This window comes from Patiria miniata, unplaced genomic scaffold, assembly GCF_015706575.1.
Source record: "Patiria miniata isolate m_02_andy unplaced genomic scaffold, ASM1570657v1 HiC_scaffold_10, whole genome shotgun sequence".
Classification (NCBI taxonomy): domain Eukaryota; kingdom Metazoa; phylum Echinodermata; class Asteroidea; order Valvatida; family Asterinidae; genus Patiria; species Patiria miniata.
Genome location: NW_024037048.1, coordinates 12,030,055 through 12,053,636, shown reverse-complemented (window position 1 = coordinate 12,053,636; position 23,582 = coordinate 12,030,055). Strand labels below are relative to the sequence as shown.

The following is a 23,582-nucleotide window of genomic DNA, read 5'->3' as shown; positions in this document are numbered from 1 at the left end:
TTGTTCCCTTGCCGTAGACGCTGGGAAGGAGCTCAACAAACGACCATGTACCACCTGACCATGTGTGATCAGGTGATACGTCCATCATGTGATGTGCTCAGGACTCATCTCAACCCTCCCTCGAAAGACTAGTTTACACCACTGCACCAAATAAGCATTCGAAACAGTTCTTTCTTTCATCAAGAAATTTCACGACCATCCAGAGTTTTGAAATGTTAGCATTAAGTGTGATTGGAATACTTTCTGCTGTGATCAGTGTGCATGGAAATGGTCAAATTCAGAGTGAGTTTGGCCGGCCGGTGCAGCAGCTGCAATCGACCGGTGCGCCATGGCCACAGCCTCAAACCATGACCTCTGCAACTGTTACGTTCCCACTTGCAGATCCAAGTACTTTTAGGTTAGTACTCTACCTATAGCTTAAGAAACTCCAGCTTTAAGGCTTATCGCATTAGATAAGCATTAGAGCTGGGGGAAAATGTCCATACTGGCTCACCACTTTTTAACTGCCGCCAAACACATCAATTTTCACCTTGCCTTGTGATTTCACCCAAGAGGAATCCAAGAAGCTGTGGAAATGCAAAAAATAAGTAGGCAAAATGTGTTTTTGGAGCACATTTTGGATGCACACGTCGTGCAAAACTAAGTTGAAGCAGCCGGTCAAAACTGATTGAGTGGCTAAAAGACAGCGGTACGTTATACGCATGACATCGACAACCATGACGTCGCATGAGCCAGCCAATGATAGTGCAATACGTCATTATGAATATTTATTTTCTCATGAATGTTTAGTTTATTTCAATGGCTACTTCAAATACGTCCAAAGATTGATTATTGCAACAGCGATCATGCGCGGCATAGCGGTTAAGAGTCACGTGTTTCAAGCAAGAGTCCGAGGTTCGAATCTCGATGAAATAAGTGACTGATTAATAAATAGAAATAAAGGAAAGGAGAGGGTGAGAGTAGAGGAGGGAAAGTGGAGGGAATAACCATAAAGGATGCAACTTTTGGCGCTTGAAAAAAAGGTGGTGAGCCAGTATGGACTTTTTTCCGAAAAGAAGACAACATAATCTGGATCTGGATCGTTACCCACATCACATTAGAGTTCTGCACTGCACTGTAGGATTCGATTTAACTCGCACTTTTGAAAAAAAATAAAAAATAAAAAAACAAAATGCCTTGCACGACCGCGTCTCAAACCTGCAGGTCACCGGGTTCACATTTGAACACCTTAACCATTGAGCTACCCATTTGCTCGATTCTTGAGTAATTTATTTTCTCATAATGCACACTATGCGCATGCACACATGAAGTGCAGACACAAAAGTGGAAAAATTGCGAGACCGGTTCACAGTCATATAAGCACTGTATTTGATTTATAAGGGAAGATACGGATTAAAATACATTGAAGACGACAAAACACACAACTCGAAAACGACAGATGGCGACATTACCGAACAAGTTTAAAAGCAGGCTGCTGATCGGCTGGCGTTTTTGTATTATGATCTCCGATTGGTTAAAAAATGATAGGGGTGCAGGGTTACTAGAAAGAACAGCCAAAACCGTGGGCTGACAAGCAGGGAATGTTACAGTTTGAACTTCTTCAACCACCAAATCTGGTCGGAATGTCAGATTTTCTCCCTGACATCTGTTCAAAATGAAAAAACACAGTGTCACTCTAAATACAAAATACGATTTGAAGCTGCAAATGTAATTTTGAAATTCTCACTAAAAAGTTTAAAACTGAAAGAACCCCTCAAAATAGAGGTGTCCTAAAAGTGACTATTACCTCTAATTTGAAGAAGGGCGAGTACAAAGGGGCATAGGGCTTGAAAGTGGGGGGGGGGGGGGCTTGGTCACGCCACTTTTGATTGATACATGAGCACAGTTTCGCATTTTTAAATGAAACAAAAAAGACATGCATTTGTGTTGTAACTTTGAAAGCCAGATCAATAAACATTTTCACCATTTGCAGGATTTACCAGAAAAGTCAGACCCTTTGCCCAGTCTTGGATCAGGCATTTGCTCGTTATTTCAACATCATCTTCTTTGGAACGCCTGAAATGTCAGAAGAAGAGAAATTGATGAAGCTCCGTGATATGAGGCAACACGGAAGATTCTGGAATGCCAGCTTACATGGCAAGAACCTTGTGGCTCTGATGGGTCTCTCAGTCAACATCAGCGACTGCAGTGAGATGTTCCCTTCTCTTGAATCATCGGAGAATTGTGAGTCACTTACACACAGTTTTAACACATAAGAATTAATTCAAACTATCTATTCTCACCTGATAGAAATGGTACTTCTAAGTAAGAGCTCGGATGTTACCTGAGTATTATAGACTAACAGACATTTTACGGATACCACCATCTTTATGGTCTCGAGATAATACCATGGGGCCTTTCATTAAAAATATGTCCCATTGTAGTATCCAAAGCATGCATGATGGGATGTATTTTCAATACAGGTACATGTGACCACAAACATGACTTACGCACACAGACATGTTGTAATTTTTCTTATATCTCATTGCATTTTTTGCAGATACTTTGGATGTCAGTGAACCTTTTGCTTCATTAACAGCACACTCTCAGTGGGGAGCTTTAAGAGGTTCGTTGTTACACCACATATACTATTAAACTGTGAAATTGCATTGGCTGAAAACTGTTCATGTACCAGAAGTGAAGTTTTGGTATGACCAGTTAGAACTCCACAGAGTACATCACTCATGTACCCTGGGTATATATCAACTTGATCGTTTTCAAGACTTACTTGAAAATATTATTTTCTCCCACTATTTAATGCAACATAAAAATTACCAGGTCATGCTCTATAATTAAGACACTGCAAATGGGAAGAACGTTATGAAGTACCCAAGAATGTGTGCCATTATTGCAATGCCTGAAGCATTGGACTTCAGAAAAGCACTGATGTGTAAACCCAAGCTATTTTTTTTGCTCCATTCATGTGTTTGAGTGCTCAGAGTTGGGACTTGTGACAACTGTGCATTTTTAAATGGATTTCATCCACCATTCTTTTTGCGAACTTTATTACACTTGTATATTACATGTATGTGACTTACTTTTGCTAATATACTGGCTTAACTTCTTTCTGTATCTGACATTTCACCCTAGGACTGGAAACATTTAGCCAGCTTGTATATGAATCTTCTTTAGCAATGGTAAGCATGGAAGATATTGATTTTAATTGGTTTAATTCGTCACCGTTTTCACGAAGGGACGGGCATGTCAAAATTGACAATTTTTTTCGATTTCGATTTTTTTCACTATTTTGATTTAAAACATGGTACTTTTAAAAGCATTCTGACATGTTTCTATATGCAAACATCATTATTAATAAATTACATTAATGACGCCAGGGGCAGGCATCTCGATATTTGCATTTTGCGATTTCACGAAGAGACACGAACATGCCTGCCTTGTGAACACGTACAAAACGTATTGCACGGAAAGTAGGTCAACGGAGATTTTCGTTTTCACGAAGGGATGGGCATCTTTGTTACATTCTCAGCTGCGTGCGCGTAATCGAACACGCGCGCCCTTCACTATGGAAAAGAACATTAAACAATAAAGGCGTAAATGTGGAAAAGTTGGATTTTTGTTTTCACGAAGGGACGGGCATCTTTACTAATTAATTTTCGCTAATTAACCACTGTATTAATTATAATTACTGGGTTCAAATTAAAGTTTACCTATCAAAGAATTACGTCAAGGTTTCCTTATTGCATAAAGTTGTTGCAAAGTAGTAGTTTTGCTGTTTTAAAAGCGGAGAAACTTCTCTTGTGACTATCTCGAAAACGTTTTTTTTTTTTTTAAATCCACATGCCCGTCCCTTCGTGAAACTGGTGACGAATTGTGGGCTCTAGCAAACCCGAAAAAAAGTGCAGTGTAACAATAATTTAGTGTGAAGGCTCGACACATGTAAATGTTGTTGGTTGATGGGCAACATTGTCCATGCATTTGAGATTTCGTTTGATACATTTGGGAGGTTGATCAAAAGGAGAAATTTATGTATTGACATTTTTTTGCCAGACTGATTGATATTGCCAGACTGACTAATGATATTTCTGCTTTATCTTAGTTGGTAGTCAACAAGACAAGCATCACAGACTTCCCACGCTTTGCTCATCGAGGATTTCTTGTTGATACCTCTAGGCACTTCCTTCCTATGGATATACTTCTTCAGTTTCTGGTGAGTTTATGTCATTGTGATTGGAGGTTATTGTTTCAAATTGTCACAAGTACTTTATTTGGGGGTGTCTAAAAACTTCAACTGCTTGAATCATTCCTCTAGAATTAGTGCATTTGAAATCATTAGCAACTTGGTGATGTCAGCTTTTCAATTGTAAAAAATGCTGGTTTTAGTATTAAACCTCAACCAATAGGATACAAGAAGGAAACAAACACTTCTCATTGTGAATTTACGCATAATCATGGAACTCTTCAAATGGAGCAGTTTTATTCTGACTGTTGAGCTACTCTTAAGGTTATTGATGGCTTTTGCAAAATTTATTGACGTGTATGAAGTTGATATGAAGAGGAATGTGTTGACACTCACTTTGAAGCCTTTGTTTATAAAAATATTCAAATCCTAATTCAAAGCTGCAGAAATATTGATTTTTGAAAGGCTAAGATATCTTGGAATCAGATTATTAATGATTAAAATTCCCGGCAAGTGCATGTTTCTTTTGTGAGGTGCTCTGGCAAAATGAAACGGAACGGGGCACAGGCCGTAGTGGGAAAAACGCAACCCCCCCCCCCCAAAAAAAAAATTTCAAATTTTTTATTTTCAGATTTATTCATATTTGTAATCTTTGATGTGTCCACTAATATTTTAAAAATATAGAATGAAATATGTGAAATAAAAGTGTTTTTAAGGGGAAAAAATTGACAACTTTCATTGCACGTGTACAAAATGTCAAAGTTTAATGGTCTTTTTACTTTGAATTTTACTTTTTTGTCATGTCAATAAACTTAACACAGCCATAACTTGCAAACGAAATGTCTGAATAGAGTGCAACAAAAAATATAGTAAGGAAATGTTGTTCTCTTTCCTAATACCTGCAAACCCTCATTTCGACCGCCGCCCAGTTCTGTCTCATTTGCCAGAATGCCTCACATATTTGAAATGGGTACATGTATGCCTCATCAATACTGCCAGCTGCAAATACGTTGAACGGATACAACAATGCATTCAATTTCAACTGTTGTTTATTTCATTTATTCAAATTAACTTTCAAATTTGTCATATGCACTATCCATAACAAGAACTGTCTTTGTTTGTTTTTTGTTTGTAGGATGCAATGGCTTACAACAAGTTAAATGTCTTCCATTGGCACATCGTTGATGACCAGTCCTTTCCATACCAGAGCAAAGAATTCCCATACATGAGTCAAAAGGTAGTATGATCACTTAAGAAGCATTTAAAGATTTTTTTGTGCATAGCAACAAAATAATTCTATTAAAAATAAATATTTTTTTTTTTGGGCTACAGATATGTCTGTTTGTAGATCCAGGGTTCAGTATTTTATGTTTTATTTTGTTATTGTGAGTACATATTTTATCTTTACCAGACTGTATAACTCTTTGCGCTCAAACTTCCCAGGATTGCTGAAACATTTCTAGCTTAAATCCGTACCTTTTGCAAATTGACAAAACAAACACTCAGATTTCCAACTGGTATAACATTGTTTAACATTGTATAATATTCTTTTCATTGTGGCTGTTAGTGTTACATGTCAAGTTGTATGTCAAAATTTTTTTATTTGTGTAGGGAGCCTACTCACCACATTATGTCTACAGTCAGAGTGATGTTCAGAGGGTCATCAGTTATGCCCGGGACCGAGGTATCCGTGTCGTCCCTGAATTTGACACCCCAGGTCACACCCAATCATGGGGCTCTGTTAAGGGCCTTCTGACACCATGCGAGGATAAGTCAGGCAAGCCCACAGGGGACTATGGTCCCATCAACCCAATACTGAATTCCACCTATGCGTTTCTGAAGCCATTCTTTCAGGAGATCTTCAAAGTCTTTCCAGACAGTTTCATTCATGTTGGAGGAGATGAAGTTAGCTTTGACTGTTGGTGAGTTAGCATTTCTGGTGAGGCAAAAGCAGAGAGTAGTTCATGCTTAATTTGACAGCTTTTATGCAGAGCTTTGCAAACAGAAATGATGTCAAAGCCGCATGACACCCAAGACCTTAATACAGGTTTATTACATGTATCTGACTTAATCACCCCCAAGTAAAAACAAACCAACCCAAACCTAACCAAACCAAAACAGACTCAAAACCCAAAACCCAAACCCAAAACCCCAAAACCCAAAACCCAAACCCAAAACTCCAAACCCCAAAACCCAAAAAACAAAACCCAAAACCCAAACCCAAAACTCCAAACCCCAAACCCCAAACCCAAAACCAAAACCCCAAAACCCAAAACCCACAACCCACAACCCAAAACCCCAACCCAAAACCAAAAACCCACAACCCTAAATTCTAGAACCCCAAACTCCAAAACTGAACACCAAACACCAAACAAACATCCTTCCATGATCCTCTCGCAAGAGAGATTCTACTTGCTTAAACATGCTGAAGGGACCAAGCAATACACATTTTACACTGAAGAAGCAGTCAAGTTGTTTTGGGTTCACACTGTAGGTATTGAATCTTTTCATCCTCAACCAAGTAAAAAACTGAATTTATTTCATTGACTGTACTCAGGAAAAGCAACAAAGACATCCAGAACTTCATGGCTAAGATGGGATATGGCCAGAACTACTCCAAACTTGAAGCATACTATGAGAAACGTTTTTTGGGTATTGTGGAGGATCTGTTGGCTAAACCAATTGTGTGGCAGGAGGTGGTAGATAACGGTGTCCAGGTATGTAAACTTTCAGTATTGAGTTTCTGCCAAATCAGAATTTGAGAAATGACAATTAGTTATTAGGTGTTGGGCCTCAGCCCAACACCTATTGTTATTGTAAGAATTTACTATTATTAGGTGTTGGGCCTCAGCCCAACACCTATTGTTATTGTAAGAATTTACTATTTTTTTTATTATTCTTCAAGACACATTCTTCTCCGGAACTGTTTGTCAAAATGAAAACATATATGAACTTCAATTGTCAATACATGAAAGCACAACCAACTGAAGATGTGCTTTTTTGCAATTACGTCATCATGACGTCATCATGGGTCACGTGACGTCACTTCAAAAAATAATCAATTTAATCTTTGAAATTCAATATAAAATCAACCGTCAGAGACCGCAACTTGAATTTTGCGGGAATCGACATGATAATATAAGATCTTCATTTTATCTTGTGCGCGTAAAATCACGTGACCCTTCCTTCCGGTCGAAACCGGAAGTGCCTAATAATTTGAAAGTGGAAAAAGATATGAACTTGCTTTCAACGGTGTTGATGTCTGCCTGGATTGACCTTTCAAAAGAAATTATTGGTGACGTCATGAAGAGTTGGAGCGCCCTCTAGCGGCAGGTTAAAAAACGCGAAAAACGCATTTTCACTTGATGTCTGTGGCGAAGTTTGCGGTAATCGCTTCAAAATTAATGTACATGATGACCATAATGCAGACAACACCTGTGCGCGAAAAAAAATTGATTACGTCATCAGACCGGAAGTTACAATAAAAAGACCTTTAAACCTTCAAAAATTGCTAAAAAATCAACCGTGATAGATATAATCAAGATTTGGCTGTATATAGCACAGTTAAAATAGCTCTTGAACTTTCTGGTAATGACATCACAATGACGTCATCAAGTATCATATTACAAGCAATCGAAGATTACTATATTAAATCTTTGAAAATCAATATAAAATCAACTGCTACAGATTTGATTTTGTTTTTTATGGCAATCGATACAATATTGCAGGGTCTTCATTTTTGGTATGAAGTGCAAAATCACGTGACCCTTCCTTCCGGTCGAAACCGGAAGTGCCTTATTATTTGAAATTGGCAGAAGATGCGAACTTGCTTTCAACGATGTGAGTGTCTGCCTAGGTAGTACTGTACAAACATTTTACAGGTGACGTCATCAAATGTTAGAGCGCCCTCTGGCGGCATGTTGAAAAATTCAAACATGGATTTAAACATGCTATTTTGAGTTGATGTGTGTGGCAAAGTCTGCGGTAATCCATGGCCCAACACCGTGTGGTTGTTAATACAACCTCTAGTTTTTTTTATTATTCTTCTAGACACATTCTTCTCCGGAACTGTTTGTCAAAATGAAAACATATATGAACTTCAATTGTCAATACATGAATGCACAACCCACTGAAGATGTGCTTTTTTGCAATTACGTCATCATGACGTCATCATGGGTCACTTGACATCACTTCAAAAAATAATAAATTTAATCTTTGAAATTCAATATAAAATCAACCGTGAGAGACCGGAACTTGAATTTTGCGGGAATCGACATGATAATACATGCTCTTCCTTTTATCCTGTGTGCGTAAAATCACATGACCCTTCCTTCCGGTCGAAACCGGAAGTGCCTAATAATTTGAAAGTGGAAAAAGATATGAACTTGCTTTTAACGGTGTTTGTGTCTTTCTGGATTGACCTTTCAAAAAAAATAATGGGTGACGTCATGAAGAGTTGGAGCGCCCTCTAGCGGCAGGTTAAAAAACGCGAAAAACGCATTTTCACTTGATGTCTGTGGCGAAGTTTGCGGTAATCGCTTCAAAATTAATGTACATGATGACCATAATGCAGACAACACCTGTGCGCGAAAAAAAATTGATTACGTCATCAGACCGGAAGTTACAATAAAAAGACCTTTAAACCTTCAAAAATTGCTAAAAAATCAACCGTGATAGATATAATCAAGATTTGGCTAACTATAGCACAGTTAAAATAGCTCTTGAACTTTCTGGTAATGACGTCACAATGACGTCATCAAGTATCATATTACAAGCAATCAAAGATTTCTAGATTTAATCTTTGAAAATCAATATAAAATCAACTGCTACAGATTTGATTTTGTTTTTTATGGCAATCGATACAATATTGCAGGGTCTTCATTTTTGGTATTAAGTGCAAAATCACTTGACCCTTCCTTCCGGTCGAAACCGGAAGTGCCTTATTATTTGAAATATGCAGAAGATGCGAACTTGCTTTCAAAGATGTGAGTGTCTGCCTAGGCAGTACTGTACAAAAATTTTACAGGTGACGTCATCAAATGTTAGAGCGCCCTCTGGCGGCATGTTGAAAAATTCAAACATGGATTTAAACATGCATATTTTGAGTTGATGTGTGTGGCAAAGTCTGCGGTAATCCATGGCCCAACACCGTGTGGTTGTTCATACAACCTCTAGTTTTTACTTTGTTTCAAGATTTAAAAGTCCTCGTTATTGAATTTTTGGTGTTCAAACTGAAACTCAAAATCTAACTTTGTTGTTCTGTTCATGTACCTAAACATATTTTTCTCCTAATTTGGGAGACATTAAGAGTGGCCTAGGTACAAGTCATCTTTGCTTTCATTAAGTGGCAAATCACATGTGTCTTAAACTCAGTAGTTTGTGTTTTAGGTGTATTTAAAAGAATGTTTTTATTCAACATTTTCTGATTTTTTTCTCATTAGAAGTAGCAGAACGACCTTATGTGAAACTTTTCAGTTGTGACTATAATTTGCACATCAATTTCAAGTTCTAAAACTCTTCTTTACACCCCCTGTTGAAATAATTGATACCAATTCTAGTGTATATTGCTTTCCACAGTTGAAAAATGAAACATTTGTGCAAATATGGAAGCTGCTAGGTTTCACAGCTGCTATGTCGAGGGTGACCAGCCTCGGTTATAGGGCTCTACTGTCTGCCCCCTGGTACCTCAACTATTACATTGGGGGTCCTTATCTGCAGCTGTGGAAACTTATGTACCTTGTGGAGCCTCTTGATTTTGAAGGTTTGCTGTGATTTGTTTATGTGCAAACAAATTGCAACCAGCAGTCCCTTCATTGATTGTCATTTTGTGCTGTAAACATTGACATACATGCATACCGTGTGTGTCTTCCTCCTAATTGGTTTGTTTAATAGGTAATAAATTCTTATTCAACATTTAGGCCTTGTTCTAGCCTTTGCTTAATTCACATTGTGTACATGAACATTTCACTAGCCCAGGTGAAGTTTTACTTGCTTGTTGGAATCACATTTTTATAAGAAGTAGGTATTTCTTTTTTCATTGGCCCACTCAACTGGCTTTTTCAGAAAACGTAGTTGCCTCAAGGAAGTCGTTTCTTCTGATGTTGCATTTTCACCTTCATAAAGTCAACCATGTCGAATACGGTCTTGGCAAAGCTTGGTTTGTTCGGCTCTGGTTTTGTCTTCACTTCCACTAATTATCTATTTGTAATCATAATGATTCACTGAGGTAAAATGTCTTATTATATGACATCTTACAGAAGTAAAAATACTGTATAGCTATCAGTAATCAAGAGCACCTCGTTCTAGCTTGATAGTGACATGTTCTGATCTAAAAGAAATGGGCCAAAAGATGGTCATCGTTGGAGAAGATCATTTTTTTCCCCTTCATTTTCTCTGTAACTGTACAACATTATCTGGGTTTTTAATAACCCTTATCCTTAGAACAGGGTAAGTAAATAATCCAACACACCAAATGTTGGCGATCTCAAGAGAAAGTGCCTCTTTAAGGATGTCTTGGCTGCCTGCTACACTTTTCCACCCGTTACAGACTAATTAAAAACAAACCCAAAAACCCACTCAGCAGAAATACAGAAATGCACAGCATTTTTGCCGTCAACTTGGGATCTTTATCATGCATGTTATATATTGATTCTGAGTGTGTATATATAACCAACCAATAGGAGGGCTCACTGATAGACTGAATTCCATCCCCTCTTTTGCAGTCATTAATGATAAGACAAATGACCAGGCTTCTCTGTTGTCATTGGTATATCTTTATAAATTCTGAAACTGATGAACAGCACATGTTGACTACATGTATATTCCATACTAACAGGGTGCGTTCCATCTGACACTAAAAATGTTTATCATCATTTCCACAGGATGGACAATATGTGGCAAGAACGATGGCAGTTGTTAGCAACAAAATGAATATGGTCCTTTCAAGTTGTTTGCTTGTTTTCCAAAATAACTGGCTTATTTGCCATGCTTCAGTTGGTATTGAAATTAAAATTCATAAAATGGATATCAATGGCTAAATTTTAGAACTTCGTCTTTCATAGTTTCATACAGTGACACTCTTTTTGGATGACATTATCATCATTCCACGAGGGATTGACATTCCACAGGGGCCTCCCAATAACATTAATGGGTGAGCGGCTTAGCGGAGTCCATCATTTACCCTTACCTTACACAAGCGGATGCTTTTTTTCTACTCAAAAAAGGTAAATCTTGAAACAGTGGTGCATGTCTGGAAACAGCCTTGGCAATCAGAACTGCATAATGTGACCAAGAAGGGCTACAAGGCATTGTTGTCCACCCCCTGGTACCTGAACCTAGCAGGCAATCCATATGGCCAACCATGGAGGCAGATTTATGATATTGAACCCTTGAAATTTACTGGTAATAATGTTCACAGTAATTGACAGTTGCATGTGTTCTACTGATGGTGGAGGCTGACTTACATGACTAACCCTATGTATGTGCATGCTCTAATATGTCTCTGTGTCTTAGCTTGAATTGAAACACTCAATTGCCAGAAACAAACTGCATAAAGATTAACAATTAATGTTGTTACCCTGTCAAAGCTCATTAGGCTTCACGCAGTGAAATTATGTGTTGTAATAGTACTAATGGGTGAAATATGGGGCTGCATAGGAGAGATCGATGGCCCTACATCTGACCGTTTTACAAGTCACCTTTTGCACATGATGGTCTATGACATACCTGCAAAAGCTTGAATCAGTTCTGGTAATACTCTGCTGTACACTATAGTAAGTAAAGTGCCATTCTTTTTAATAGACTATAAAAGTTTCCAGGGTGAAAACCATAAAAATGAATTGTGTAATGTTGTTACATGTGTGTTAATCTTAACCTGCCCATTTGCTGCCTTTCGTTTCCATGATTGCTCTATTGGTCAGCTCCACCAGCTCCACTCAACAGACTCCCGTGCGGAACAGTTGCACCGGCTCCACTCCATAGACTCCCATGAAGAGCAGTTCCACCGGCTCCGCTCCACAAACTCCTGTGTGGAGCAACTCCATTTGGCTCCGCTCCACAGACCCCTAAGCGGAGCAACTCCGGATCCAATGACTCCCCTCCACAAATTCCCGTGCGGAGCAACTCCATCGGCTCCACCAGCTCAGCTCCACAGACTCCTGTGCGGAACAGCTGCGCCGTCTCCACTCCATAGACTCACATGCAGAGCAGCTGCACTGGCTCCACTCCACAAACTCCTGTGTGGAGCAACTCCATCGGCTCCAATGGCTCCGCTCCACAGACCCCTAAGCGGAGCAACTCTGGATCCAACGACTCCCCTCCACAAATTCCCGTGCGGAGCAACTCCATCGGCTCCACCAGCTCAGCTCCACAGACTCCTGTGCGGAATAGCTGCGTCGTCTCCACTCCATAGACTCACATGCAGAGCAGCTGCACTGGCTCCACTCCACAGACTCCTGTGTGGATCGACTCCATCGGCTCCACTCCACAGACTGGCATGCGGAGCAACTCCATCGGCTCTACCGGCTCGGGGTCCGCTCATAAGTCCGACGCCTCATAGGTCCGACGCCTCATAAGTCCGACAAAATCGCATCCCCTAACCAAATAAAGGCCCATAAGTTCGACGCCTCAAAGGTCCGACGCCTCATAAGTCCGACGTCTCATAAGTCCGACGCCTCATAGGTCCGACGCCTCATAAGTCCGACGTCTCATTAGTCTGACAACGGAAAAACGAGGCGTTTAATTTGTCGGACCTATGAGGCGTCGGACTTATGAGGCGTCGGACCTATGAAGCGGAATAAATTAATTTTATGCCTCATAAGTCCGACGCCTCATAAGTCCGAAATTTCGGACTTATGAGGCGTCGGACCTATGAGGCGTCGGCCCCACCGGCTCAGCTCCACAGACTCCCATGTGGAGCAACTCCATTGGCTCCACCAGCTCAGCACCACAGACTCCCATGTGGAGCAACTCCATCGGCTCCACCAGCTCTGCTCCACAAACTCCCATGCGGAGCAACTCTGGCTCCACCAGCTCCGCTCCACAGACTGCTGTGATGAGCAACTCCTTTGGCTCCACCGGCTCCACCCCACAGACTCTCGTTTGGAGCAACTCCATTGGCTCCACCGGCTCCACTCCACAGACTGCCGTGCGGAGCAACTCCATCGGCTCCACCGGCTGATCAGCACCACAGACTCCCATGTGGAGCAACACCATCGGCTCCACCAGCTCTGCTCCACAAACTCCCATGCGAAGCAACCCCGGCTCCACCGGCTCCACTCCACAGACTTCCGTGTGGAGCAACACCATCGGCTCCACCAGCTCTGCTCCACAAACTCCCATGCAGAGCAACACGGGCTCCACTCCACAGACTCTCATTTGGAACAACTCCATTGGCTCCACTGGCTGTACTCTACAGACTGCCGTGAGGAGCAACTCCATCGGCTCCACCGTCTCAGCTCCACAGACTCCCATGCAGAGCAACTCCATTGGCTCCACCGGCTCTGCTCCACAAACTCCCATGTGGAGCAGCTGCACTGGCTCCAGCCCGGGTCTACCTGATGTTCCCCAATACCTATGTTTCCCAATACCGATGTTCCCCGAAATACTTAGGATTAGGGTTAGGGTTAGGGTTTATAGGGTAAGGATTTCAGGGAATTGGGGAACATAAGTATGCACCCCTCCACCTCCACCGGCTCCGCCCCATTGACTCCTGTGTGTAGCATCTCCATTGACTCCATCGTCTCCACTCCATAGACTGCTGTGTGGAGCAACTTCATCGGCTCCACCGGCTCAGCTCCACAGACTCCCGTTTGGAGAAACTCCATAGGCTCCACAGGCTAGGCACCACAGGCTCAGCTTCACTGACTCCTGTGTGGAGCAACTCAATTGGCTCCACCAACTCTGCTCCACAAACTCCTGTGTGGAGCAGCTGCACCGGCTCCACCCCATAGACTCCCATGCGGAGCAACTCCATTGGCTCCACCGGCTTCGCTCCACAGACTCCCGTGTGGAGCAACTCCATTGGCTCCCTCGGCTCCGCTCCACAGACTCCCATGCGGAGCAACTCCATTGGCTCCACTGGCTCCACTCCACAGATTCCCGTGCGGAGCAAGTCCATTGGCTCCACCAGCTCTGCCCTAAAGACTCCCTTGCGGAGCAACTCCATCGGCTCCACCGGTTCTGCTCCACAATCTCCCGTGTGCAGCAGCTGCACCGGCTCCACCCCATAGATGTGTGCAGAACGGTGCTGTTCTAGGGGAAACGTGCGTCCGTTGTATAAATGTGTGTGCTACGAGGCTGTTCCGTTGGGAAACATGCATCCGGTGTATGGATCTGTGCGGAACAGAGCTGTTCCAAAAAGGAAACGTGCGTCCATCATATGAATTTGTGTGTAACGGGGCTGTTCCGGTGGGAACGTGTGTCTGTCATATGAATGTGTGTGTTTTGGGGCTGTTCTGATCGTGGGTTTTGATACTTGTGTTGGTGTAGAATATGTGGGATGTCTCCGGACGAAGCTCCAACCCTGCTGCATTGACAGGCGAAGGAAAGAAAACGAAATGAAGGAAATGAATGAAACCCCAGACATTATTCTTCAGGGTTTCAGGGCTCTAGGCCATTATTCTTGCCACTTTCTTACACGAGGCTTTTTTTAAACAACTCACAACAAAGCACGTTATACAAAATGTCACACTACTGAGTCGGTGCAGTCTAGCAACGGGTCCCCCTGGCCAAGCAGCAGGGGTCCCAACGCTATGGTTGCATCCTAAGTCCGTGCTGGCGCCCAATTATGACGTTACAATAATGATCCTTTCAAGTTGTTTGCTTGTTTTCCAAAATGCATGGATGACATTATCATTCCACTACGGATTGACATTTCACAGGCACCTCCCAACAACATTAACGGGGGAGCGGAACCTACATACAGCAGAGTTCATTATTTAGCCTTATCTTAAACAAGCGGATGTTTTTTTCCCCACAAACAAGGTAAATCTTGACACAGTGGTGCATGTCTGGAAACAACCTTGGCAATCAGAACTGAACAATGTGACCAAGAAGGGCTACAAGGCATTGTTGTCCACCCCCTGGTACCTGAACCAAGGAGGCAATCCATATGGCCAACCATGGAGGCAGACTTATGACATTGAACCCTTGAAATTTAATGGTAATTCACAGTAATTGACTGTTGCATGTGTTCTGTGGATGCTGACTAACAGGACTAACCCTATTTATGTACATTGTTCTTTTATTTCCCTGTGTCTATAGTGCCTCTGAAACTCTCAATTGCTAGAAACAAATTGCTTAAAGATCAACAAGTAATGTTGTTAACCCTGCCAAAGCAGTGAAATTACATGAAATATGGGGTTTCATAGGAGAGAGTGATGGCCATACATCTGGCCTTTTACAATTCCCTTTCTTGCATATGTGGTCCATACCATATCTTATACTCAGACTCAAATAACAAAAACACAGGGATTTACTCACAGGTTTGAATTTATGCCACAGTCACGTGAAGCTTTTAATTCCAATTATGCATTGTATTCCTTATTCATAACTGTGCCGGCTACCGATGATTTTGCAAACCGGTCACATCAATTCCCACATGGGACACACTCCCTAAGATCTATAGCGCCTCTTGCGGCGCTATAGGATCGGCGCTATAGGATCTTTGCTACTGAGTGATCAAAATACATTTTACCACTGGCACCACAGAGTGCACAGACCCAAGATTTAGCTGGGTACAAAGCCGAAGCTACAAGGTACAAAAGCTTGAATCAGTTCTGGTAATGTATGCCATTCTGTCTGATTAAACTACAAGTTTCAGGTTGACAATCGCAAAAAATACATGTATGTGCAAGTCAAATAATTTTGTTGTTACATGTATGTTAATCTTAACCTGTTCATTTGCTGCCTCTCATTTCATTAATTTCTGAGGAAACAATAAAACTTGAAGATCATGAGCACTACATTTTTAGAAATGTGTCTCTTTTTAATAAAATGAAAAATAGCTTCAGGATAAAAATTTAACTGAAGTTAAGAAACAAATGTAAAGCTGTCAGCTTCAGGAACGGATCCCGGGAAAACCTCGCGTGAAGTGTAGGAGGGGATTTCAGTCTTGTACCAAAAACAGTTAGGATACTTCTGTTGTGTAATGTTACAAAATGTCTTCCGACTTTATTACAACTGTGCCACAATTACAATGTACATCTTCTCTCTTCCATCGCCAAAAACCAGCTCCTTCCAAAATTCTTTTTAATCACGCAAAAACAAATTTCTTTTCCAAAACATTATTATCTAAGTATTTTAGTGTACTCACGCGTGCACGCACATGCACCTATGTAACGTAGCTGTTCACGTGCATATCTGTTCTTGTGCGCACTGTTCACTTGCCTTGCATATATCTATTTATAATTACTTTTCACATCACTTTTCACATCACTACACAAAATAATATAAATTCAATTGTGATTGCTATGTTTTCCAATGCTGTGTTTTCAAGTTGTTTCACAAAACACCCCTACCCTCCACTAAAAATCCTCACAGAGACAGGTTGTGTTTAGGAAATACAAGTGAATACTTCAAAACTTATGAAGGGGTCCTTTACAACATTTTGTTTAAAGTTTACGTTGCAATGACTTGATATTTGCCAAAACTTAAGTGTCTTTGTAAAGTTCTGGGTATTTACTTGGCAAAAATGCTGTTGTTTACATGCTTGCAGTTTAAATTAAATGTTTGATGTGTTTACAAAATTCTGCACGGATGACTGTAGAATCCCTCATTTCAGTGCTTGCAGTGTATACATGTGTGCATGAAGTAAATGCATTTACAGCCATTCCCAATGCATGTTTTTTTTATATTTTTCATTCCCTTTTTCATTGTTTGTTCTGTAAATGTACTCCGGTATCCCACCATCTGTGATTCTCTTTGCATGTCTTTTATTAAATTTGACTGGATGCCGTTTGTTTTTACCAAGAAAATGGAATTGCCTTTTCCTGTTTCAGTGAATTAATGCTGATGTGTTGTCCAAACATAAATTGCTTGTACCATGCGTGCACTGGCACAAAGTTCCACAAACTACACTAAACCAGAAAATAACAAAGTATGTTTTACTTTGGGGATATGCAACACAGGAAAGTATGACATGAAAATGAATTGGAATTAGCAATATTTTGTAGCCTCCCTCCTTTCCAACTTCCCTTGTCAATTCTGCAATTAACTTGTTAACGTACGATGATTTTGTTACAAATTTAAAGTGAAGCTAAATTTCATTGTTAAGTGTTGTGAAGAATTGCTTGCTTACTTTCACATTAACCAAATGTAACAGTCAGTTTGTAGCAATGACTACCAATTAGTTTTGTAATTATTGAGTGGACTACATTGTCAGAACTTAGTCCACTAGACCACTTCATGTCTTTATTCCCAAGGTTGTCTCTGATGCAGTAGTTCATGTGTGGAAAGGCTCATGGCAACAAGAGCTAGCTAAAGTCACTCAACTTGGGTATCGAACACTGTTGTCAACCCCCTGGTATCTGAACTATGCTGGTAGTCCCTATGGGCAGGACTGGAAGACTCTGTACTCTGTCCAACCCTTACTGTTTAATGGTAATCACACAATTGCAAACCCACAAGATCACTCAACTGCAAAGGCAGCATATTGGTCCATCACGTTGATCTCATGTGCCAACGTCACATAGTCATTTGCAAAACAGTCTTCGTTAGAATTATCCCATCCAGCTGTAGCAATATAATTATGGTTTCTGATAATTATCATGCTAGTACATTCATAACCATTATTGTAGTAACAATTCAAACATTATTCTTGACACGCAAGTGTGCACCATTAATTACCATCATTTCCCTGAGGTGCACATGTCTTACCGGTAATACACGACATTGCTTGCTTTAGTTAAAAGTTGGTTAAAGATCCTGCCACATGCGAGTTAGAATGAGTATGCATGTATGCAACATTTCTTCTTTGTTTTCATGAGTAAGCCACACAGCACTATTCCTGCATAAGACCACCTTCATAAATCTACAAAGAAAGAAATATTTCATTTATTTATTTTGGCTTTTTCAGTTTCAATTTCAATTTCAGCAGGGTCCTAATTCAAGAAAGGATTGAACCGTATCCTTCTTAATACATTTTATCTCTTTAAAAAATTAGTAAACCTTATCAATTACCCTGTTAGATGCATGTTTTTATATCGGAAACATCTCAGATCAACTTTACCATTTGAACACAGACATAGAGCTCATCAGATTAAACTATGAGTGCCAGATTTCACTCTCACATATTTCTTCATGTGGCTGCTGGTTGTATTTCATGATCAAACCCATGAACAACGCATTTCACGACGCATTTCCTTTTATCCCGCCACACAGAGCTCATGAAAGCCTTAGTAGTTTACTCAGACAGTTTTTGTTGTCAACCAATTCCAATATAAAAACTATAGCAAAAATTTACTAAATAAAAAGATTACACAGGGCTGTAATTTGAAACTACTTCCACACACATCAGATTTCTTATATGTCCCACTTTACGTTGCGAGTCTAAAATGAATTGCTCAGCATGAGTGTCACTATCACAGATTGTGGTAGTGGATCTAACAGCCTATATAACCTCAGCACAACTCATGATTAATCGTCATTCCAGCCAAACCATTCACCTTTTGCCAAAAGGGATTGAAATTCTTTCAAGAGCAGAGAGAAAAACACTCTTCATTTGATTTCAAATGATTTGAGGGCTACTTTTCTTACCATGTTGCTCTGTGTGAAAAAAAAAGTGTTTTTGCCTCTTCAACTTAATATCCTGCTAACATGGTTTGGGATGCTATCATGCTTGCTTGACAATCCACCGGATCATGATTGTGTTTTGCTGTGTACACATTTATGAAAATTTCATCTTGTTTTTGTTGTTGTCTTGTACAATCTATATCTGACGTGTTCTTTGAAAAGCAGACACTTCTGGGCAGAACTTTGTAAATTTGTCATGCTAGATAGGTTTATCAGTTACGTAATTTGTTTTCTTTTTTAACGAATGTGACATCTCAAAATTCAAATGAAAAGGAAAGATCTATACTTAAAACAATTTTCTACCAGCTGCCTGAACAGGACACGTCACATATCCTCGTTATCAATGTGTATGTTGTACAAATTCATACTTCATATATACATCAAGATTTGTATTTTTCTTAATGATGATAGGAACTGCTGCCCAGAAGGCATTGGTGTTTGGAGGAGAAGCCTGCATGTGGGGGGAATATGTGGATGCCACCAATGTGATCCAGAGGAGTTGGTAATAATACTGATAATACTACCATGTATGGTGGTGCGTCTTCACTGAAGAGAGGAAAACACTATTTTGCCATGATTTATACCCATTGTGGTTAAGAATTCAATCATCAAACATGAAACCTTGGCCCCGTCAGCTTGTGGATTGTAATTGACCGTGTTGAAGTTACTCCAATAATCCTGACTTACATGTAGGTCTGTAAGGAAGGCACTTTAGCAAAATACAGGTATGTTGCCACAATTAATCCTCATATTCCCAGGCTAGGTACGTTCTATTTACAGACTGCCATAGACTATAGTCCTCTACAAACTCTACACTGGGCATATTTGGCCATTTAAAAAAAAAACCTGTGTGCAACAAATATTCTTTTCCTGGGAATAAGTTGCCGATATTTTGGGAGAAACTATCCCTCATCAGGAAACAAACCCCACCAAATCGAAGTTGTACTAAAAATGGCGTCTCTCCTTTACACAAAGAAACTTTATTGTACTGAAATTTACTTTATTTTTGTTATGTATTTTGACTAAATTTCAGTTTATGTTATAATTTGTTCCTTAGGCCACGAGGCTGTGCAGTTGCTGAGAGATTATGGAGTGCAGAGAATGTACGTGATGTAAATGAGGCAGCATCAAGACTAGCTGAGCAGAGGTGCCGTATGGTCAGGTGAAGTACATTATAATATCCACAGTGTCAGAGGGTACACCACTATCAGGACCATGTGAAAGAGATACAGTTACAAGAAAGTATAGGGAATGAACTGAACCTCAACCAAAAATAAATCGTAGCACACAACTGAAAGTGAAAATTGGAAAAAATAGAAAATAAGCAAGATATTTAGTTAAATCCGGTAAATCTAAATTTATAAAAACAAATCACATTTATACTAAATAAAACATTTTGGTGAAATTTATTACTATATTAAGGTACTCAACTAACTTAAATGATGGTACTGGTGAACACAGTGCATGACACAAGGTAGACCTTGGGGTGTCGACGGCCTGTGGAAAGTGATGTGAGGTCCAGAGAAAAAATAAACATAAAAAAAAAAAATGTAACAAGAAGTAAAATAAATAAAATGGTGCAAACATCGTCTGGGAGGCCGAGTTAAACTCTCTCTTATATATATAGATATTTAATAAATAAACAAACCATGAATGTGATATATTCACCCATTTGTTTACCACAGTTTTGAATCCAGTTGAGACCTCCAAAAGATCACAATTTTCGTTAGTTTGATTAAAATACCAGTTTCAGAGTACCAATATGCATAGGAAGGGTTTGAACAGAGTTACATGGTCATATTACATTAAAAAAAAAAACGAGTGAAGGTTGAGAGTCTATATAATAATAACAATAACGGGTTCTTAGATAGCGCTTTTAACTAAGATCAAAGCACGTTACATTATCACTACCCCTGATCTCAGCTCCCTGGGGAGTATACAGCTCAATGGCCCTCACAGGTACCATTTACCCCTGGGTTGGGAGAAGCAATGTGAGTGACAAAGTGCCCAACGACACACATACCACAACTCCTGGCAGGAATCGAACCCACAACCTGCAGAATTACCCACAGACCATGATTTCAATGCCCCAGATCACGAGGCCATGGCACTCATTAGAATTGATGTTATTTTAAATCCTTAGTTATGACCCTGCATAGACCATGTCATTTAGCAGCCATTATTTCAGAGCTCTACTCGTGCATCAGTGTGGAACAAAACCATGTAATACCTCATAGATGTCTACAATTGATGCAATCTGTACTCTTTCTGTTGATACACTCCTGGCTTGTACTGTTCTCACCACTGTACTCATCTAACGTTGTTACTCATCACCAACACTCCATCTTTATCTGATACACAGTAGTTTTCAGATAAATTTATAAGTGTTAATTTATTTTCAAAATATATTTACTGTCGCTGTGCATCGCTTGAGTTTAAAAAATTTATTGAGGGAAAAAATACCGGGAAAAAATGACCTGGTTCTTTGCCCCATAGGTACTTGCATATATTTGGATGGTTAGATCCATGCCCAGAATGCAATGCAAATGGCACAATGTTTAATGCATAGCGTCCATTTACAAACACTAAAATGTCACTAAAAAACACTTAAAATATGTAAAACAAAAACAAAAGAATAATGTGCAAACAATGTAGGTAAAACTTTTTGGAGAACATCCAAGAAAACAATGTATATATGTATGTTAATTACACCTATGTGTCAATTTCAGGCGTGGTTTGAAAGCTGAGCCAGTGACTGGGCCGGGATTCTGTGAGTTTCCAGGAAGCAATTGAACGGATGACCTGCATTGTAAAACCTGTTGATTGAAACCACACATTTTCTGTAATTAAGTACATTCCATTCTTAATATTTTACATTTGTTTCTTAGAAGTAATACCTGGGTTTGATGATTGGTATTGTGACCAAATCACAAAAATGCGAACATAAATTACAAAATCAAAAAATGTTTTGCGAACATGTGAGCCAGCTCGGCATTGTTGGTTATAGGTCACGTATAAAAGACATGACCTCAACAGCACTATCTCTCACATTATTGTGAAATGTGACAAATTCCATGCATTGTGTTGCACTGATTCATGTTTGGTGAGCAGATGATTAGGTTTATTAGCCTTTGACATTATTTTCTTGTACAGGTTCCTCATTTCAAAATAACTGGTTGTTAGGTTTCCTGTTTACATTGGAATTGTTCTGCGTATGTGTATCAAATAACACAGTACTACCAAAGTTTCTAGAAAAAAAATCTTTCAGCGAAAGAGCATTACATTTGTAATTCAAGTCAGTCCATATATACTTCATATTTGCATTACCATTCAATTTTTCCAATTACTTTTTGTGTATTTTCGATGAAAACCAACAATAATGGGAAATGTATGTACTCTGTTTCCTGTAAGAAAAATAGAAAAAAATATTTGTTGAATGCAGTACAGTACCTTGGGGAAAATGTTCAAATCTGTAAAAAAAATAGTTTGTTTGCACTGATATTTTTTTTTTCAATATATCTTGGTTGCAGTGCCTTTTGTTCATACAGGGTGTATGTAAAAAAAGTTATGAACGTGGCTCCATCTAAAAGGTAGGTTGTTAACTTGTCATTGGTATCTTATTTGCATCTCTTCAGTCATGGATGGCTGAGCACTATTGATTTAAAAAAAAGACCAAGAAACCCGTTTCAAAGTGCGCAGAAAAGGGGGTGTTATGTTATAGTGATGTTGATGTTGGTACATAATAATGGTGTCCATGAAGGATTGATCATTCCATAGATTTGGTTTATCATCACATGCCAAACACCTACTTTTTTTCCCCAGTTTGCCCGATTCAGTGCTGAATTAAGTTGTCCTAATGTAAAATGGTACTCAAAACACATCTTGGGCGTCTGCCTTACTTGGCATTGATTTTTGAAATTGGATTGCAAGTTTGTGATGAAAAACAAAATCTTTGGAATGATGAATTATTTATGGACAACATGATGTACCATGTTAAGCAACAACATCTCCAACATACCCATTTTAACGCATTTTTACAGCGACAGCGCATTCTTCGGACAGCTTATAACTCCCAACTTGTTCAGCAAATTTGGCAAAGAGGGGTGTGGTCCTCTGTTTTGAAATCAATGGTGCTCGGTCATCCGTGACCGAAGAGATGCAAATAAGATATCAACTGAAGGCTAAGGAACTGCCCTTTAAGATGGAGCCACTTTGACATTTTTCAAGTTCATAACTTTTACATATTAGCCCATACGGTTTTTGGATTTTTTTTTTATGCACCCTGTAAATTGAAGGTAAATATTTTGTCAGCTTTTTCTACTTTCTTCATTTTCATACATCTGGAATCATTGAATTTAAATTAATTGTAAAAATGAATATTAAAATATGTCACAGTTTCAAACATACGTGCATCTTGAATGAATATTGACGAATGACAGATTATTTTGTGTGGTTATTTTAATCGGGCACATTTAGAAAATGTGTCTGAATATAATGGGCCCAGTGATCTTAGCACACAAATTGACGACACGACCTATTAATTATGCATGCTTTGTTCTACATTTTGTTGATTTTGCGAAAAGTTCAAAGTTATTTGCGCCAATTTTACTGGGGA

General features: G+C 39.6%; 1 protein-coding gene across 4 annotated transcripts; it reads left to right on the top strand.

Moving 5' to 3' along the window:
* Positions 1-60: 60 nt before the first annotated feature.
* On the top strand, positions 61-23,391 carry LOC119738228 (beta-hexosaminidase subunit beta-like). Of its 4 annotated transcripts, none has more exons than XM_038213036.1 (12): positions 61-397; positions 1,973-2,223; positions 2,540-2,605; positions 3,130-3,176; positions 4,097-4,207; positions 5,313-5,414; positions 5,789-6,099; positions 6,735-6,894; positions 17,599-17,776; positions 19,379-19,469; positions 20,025-20,129; positions 21,697-23,391. In XM_038213036.1, exons 1-12 carry the CDS (start codon positions 213-215, stop codon positions 21,758-21,760), a joined length of 1,671 nt encoding a protein of 556 aa, XP_038068964.1. In that variant the 5' UTR covers positions 61-212; the 3' UTR covers positions 21,761-23,391. The 4 variants fall into 4 exon arrangements, with proteins under 4 accessions (XP_038068964.1, XP_038068956.1, XP_038068948.1 ...); XM_038213028.1 differs by lacking the exon at positions 17,599-17,776 and adding an exon at positions 15,161-15,338; XM_038213020.1 differs by lacking the exon at positions 17,599-17,776 and adding an exon at positions 11,401-11,578.
* Positions 23,392-23,582: the final 191 nt, after the last annotated feature.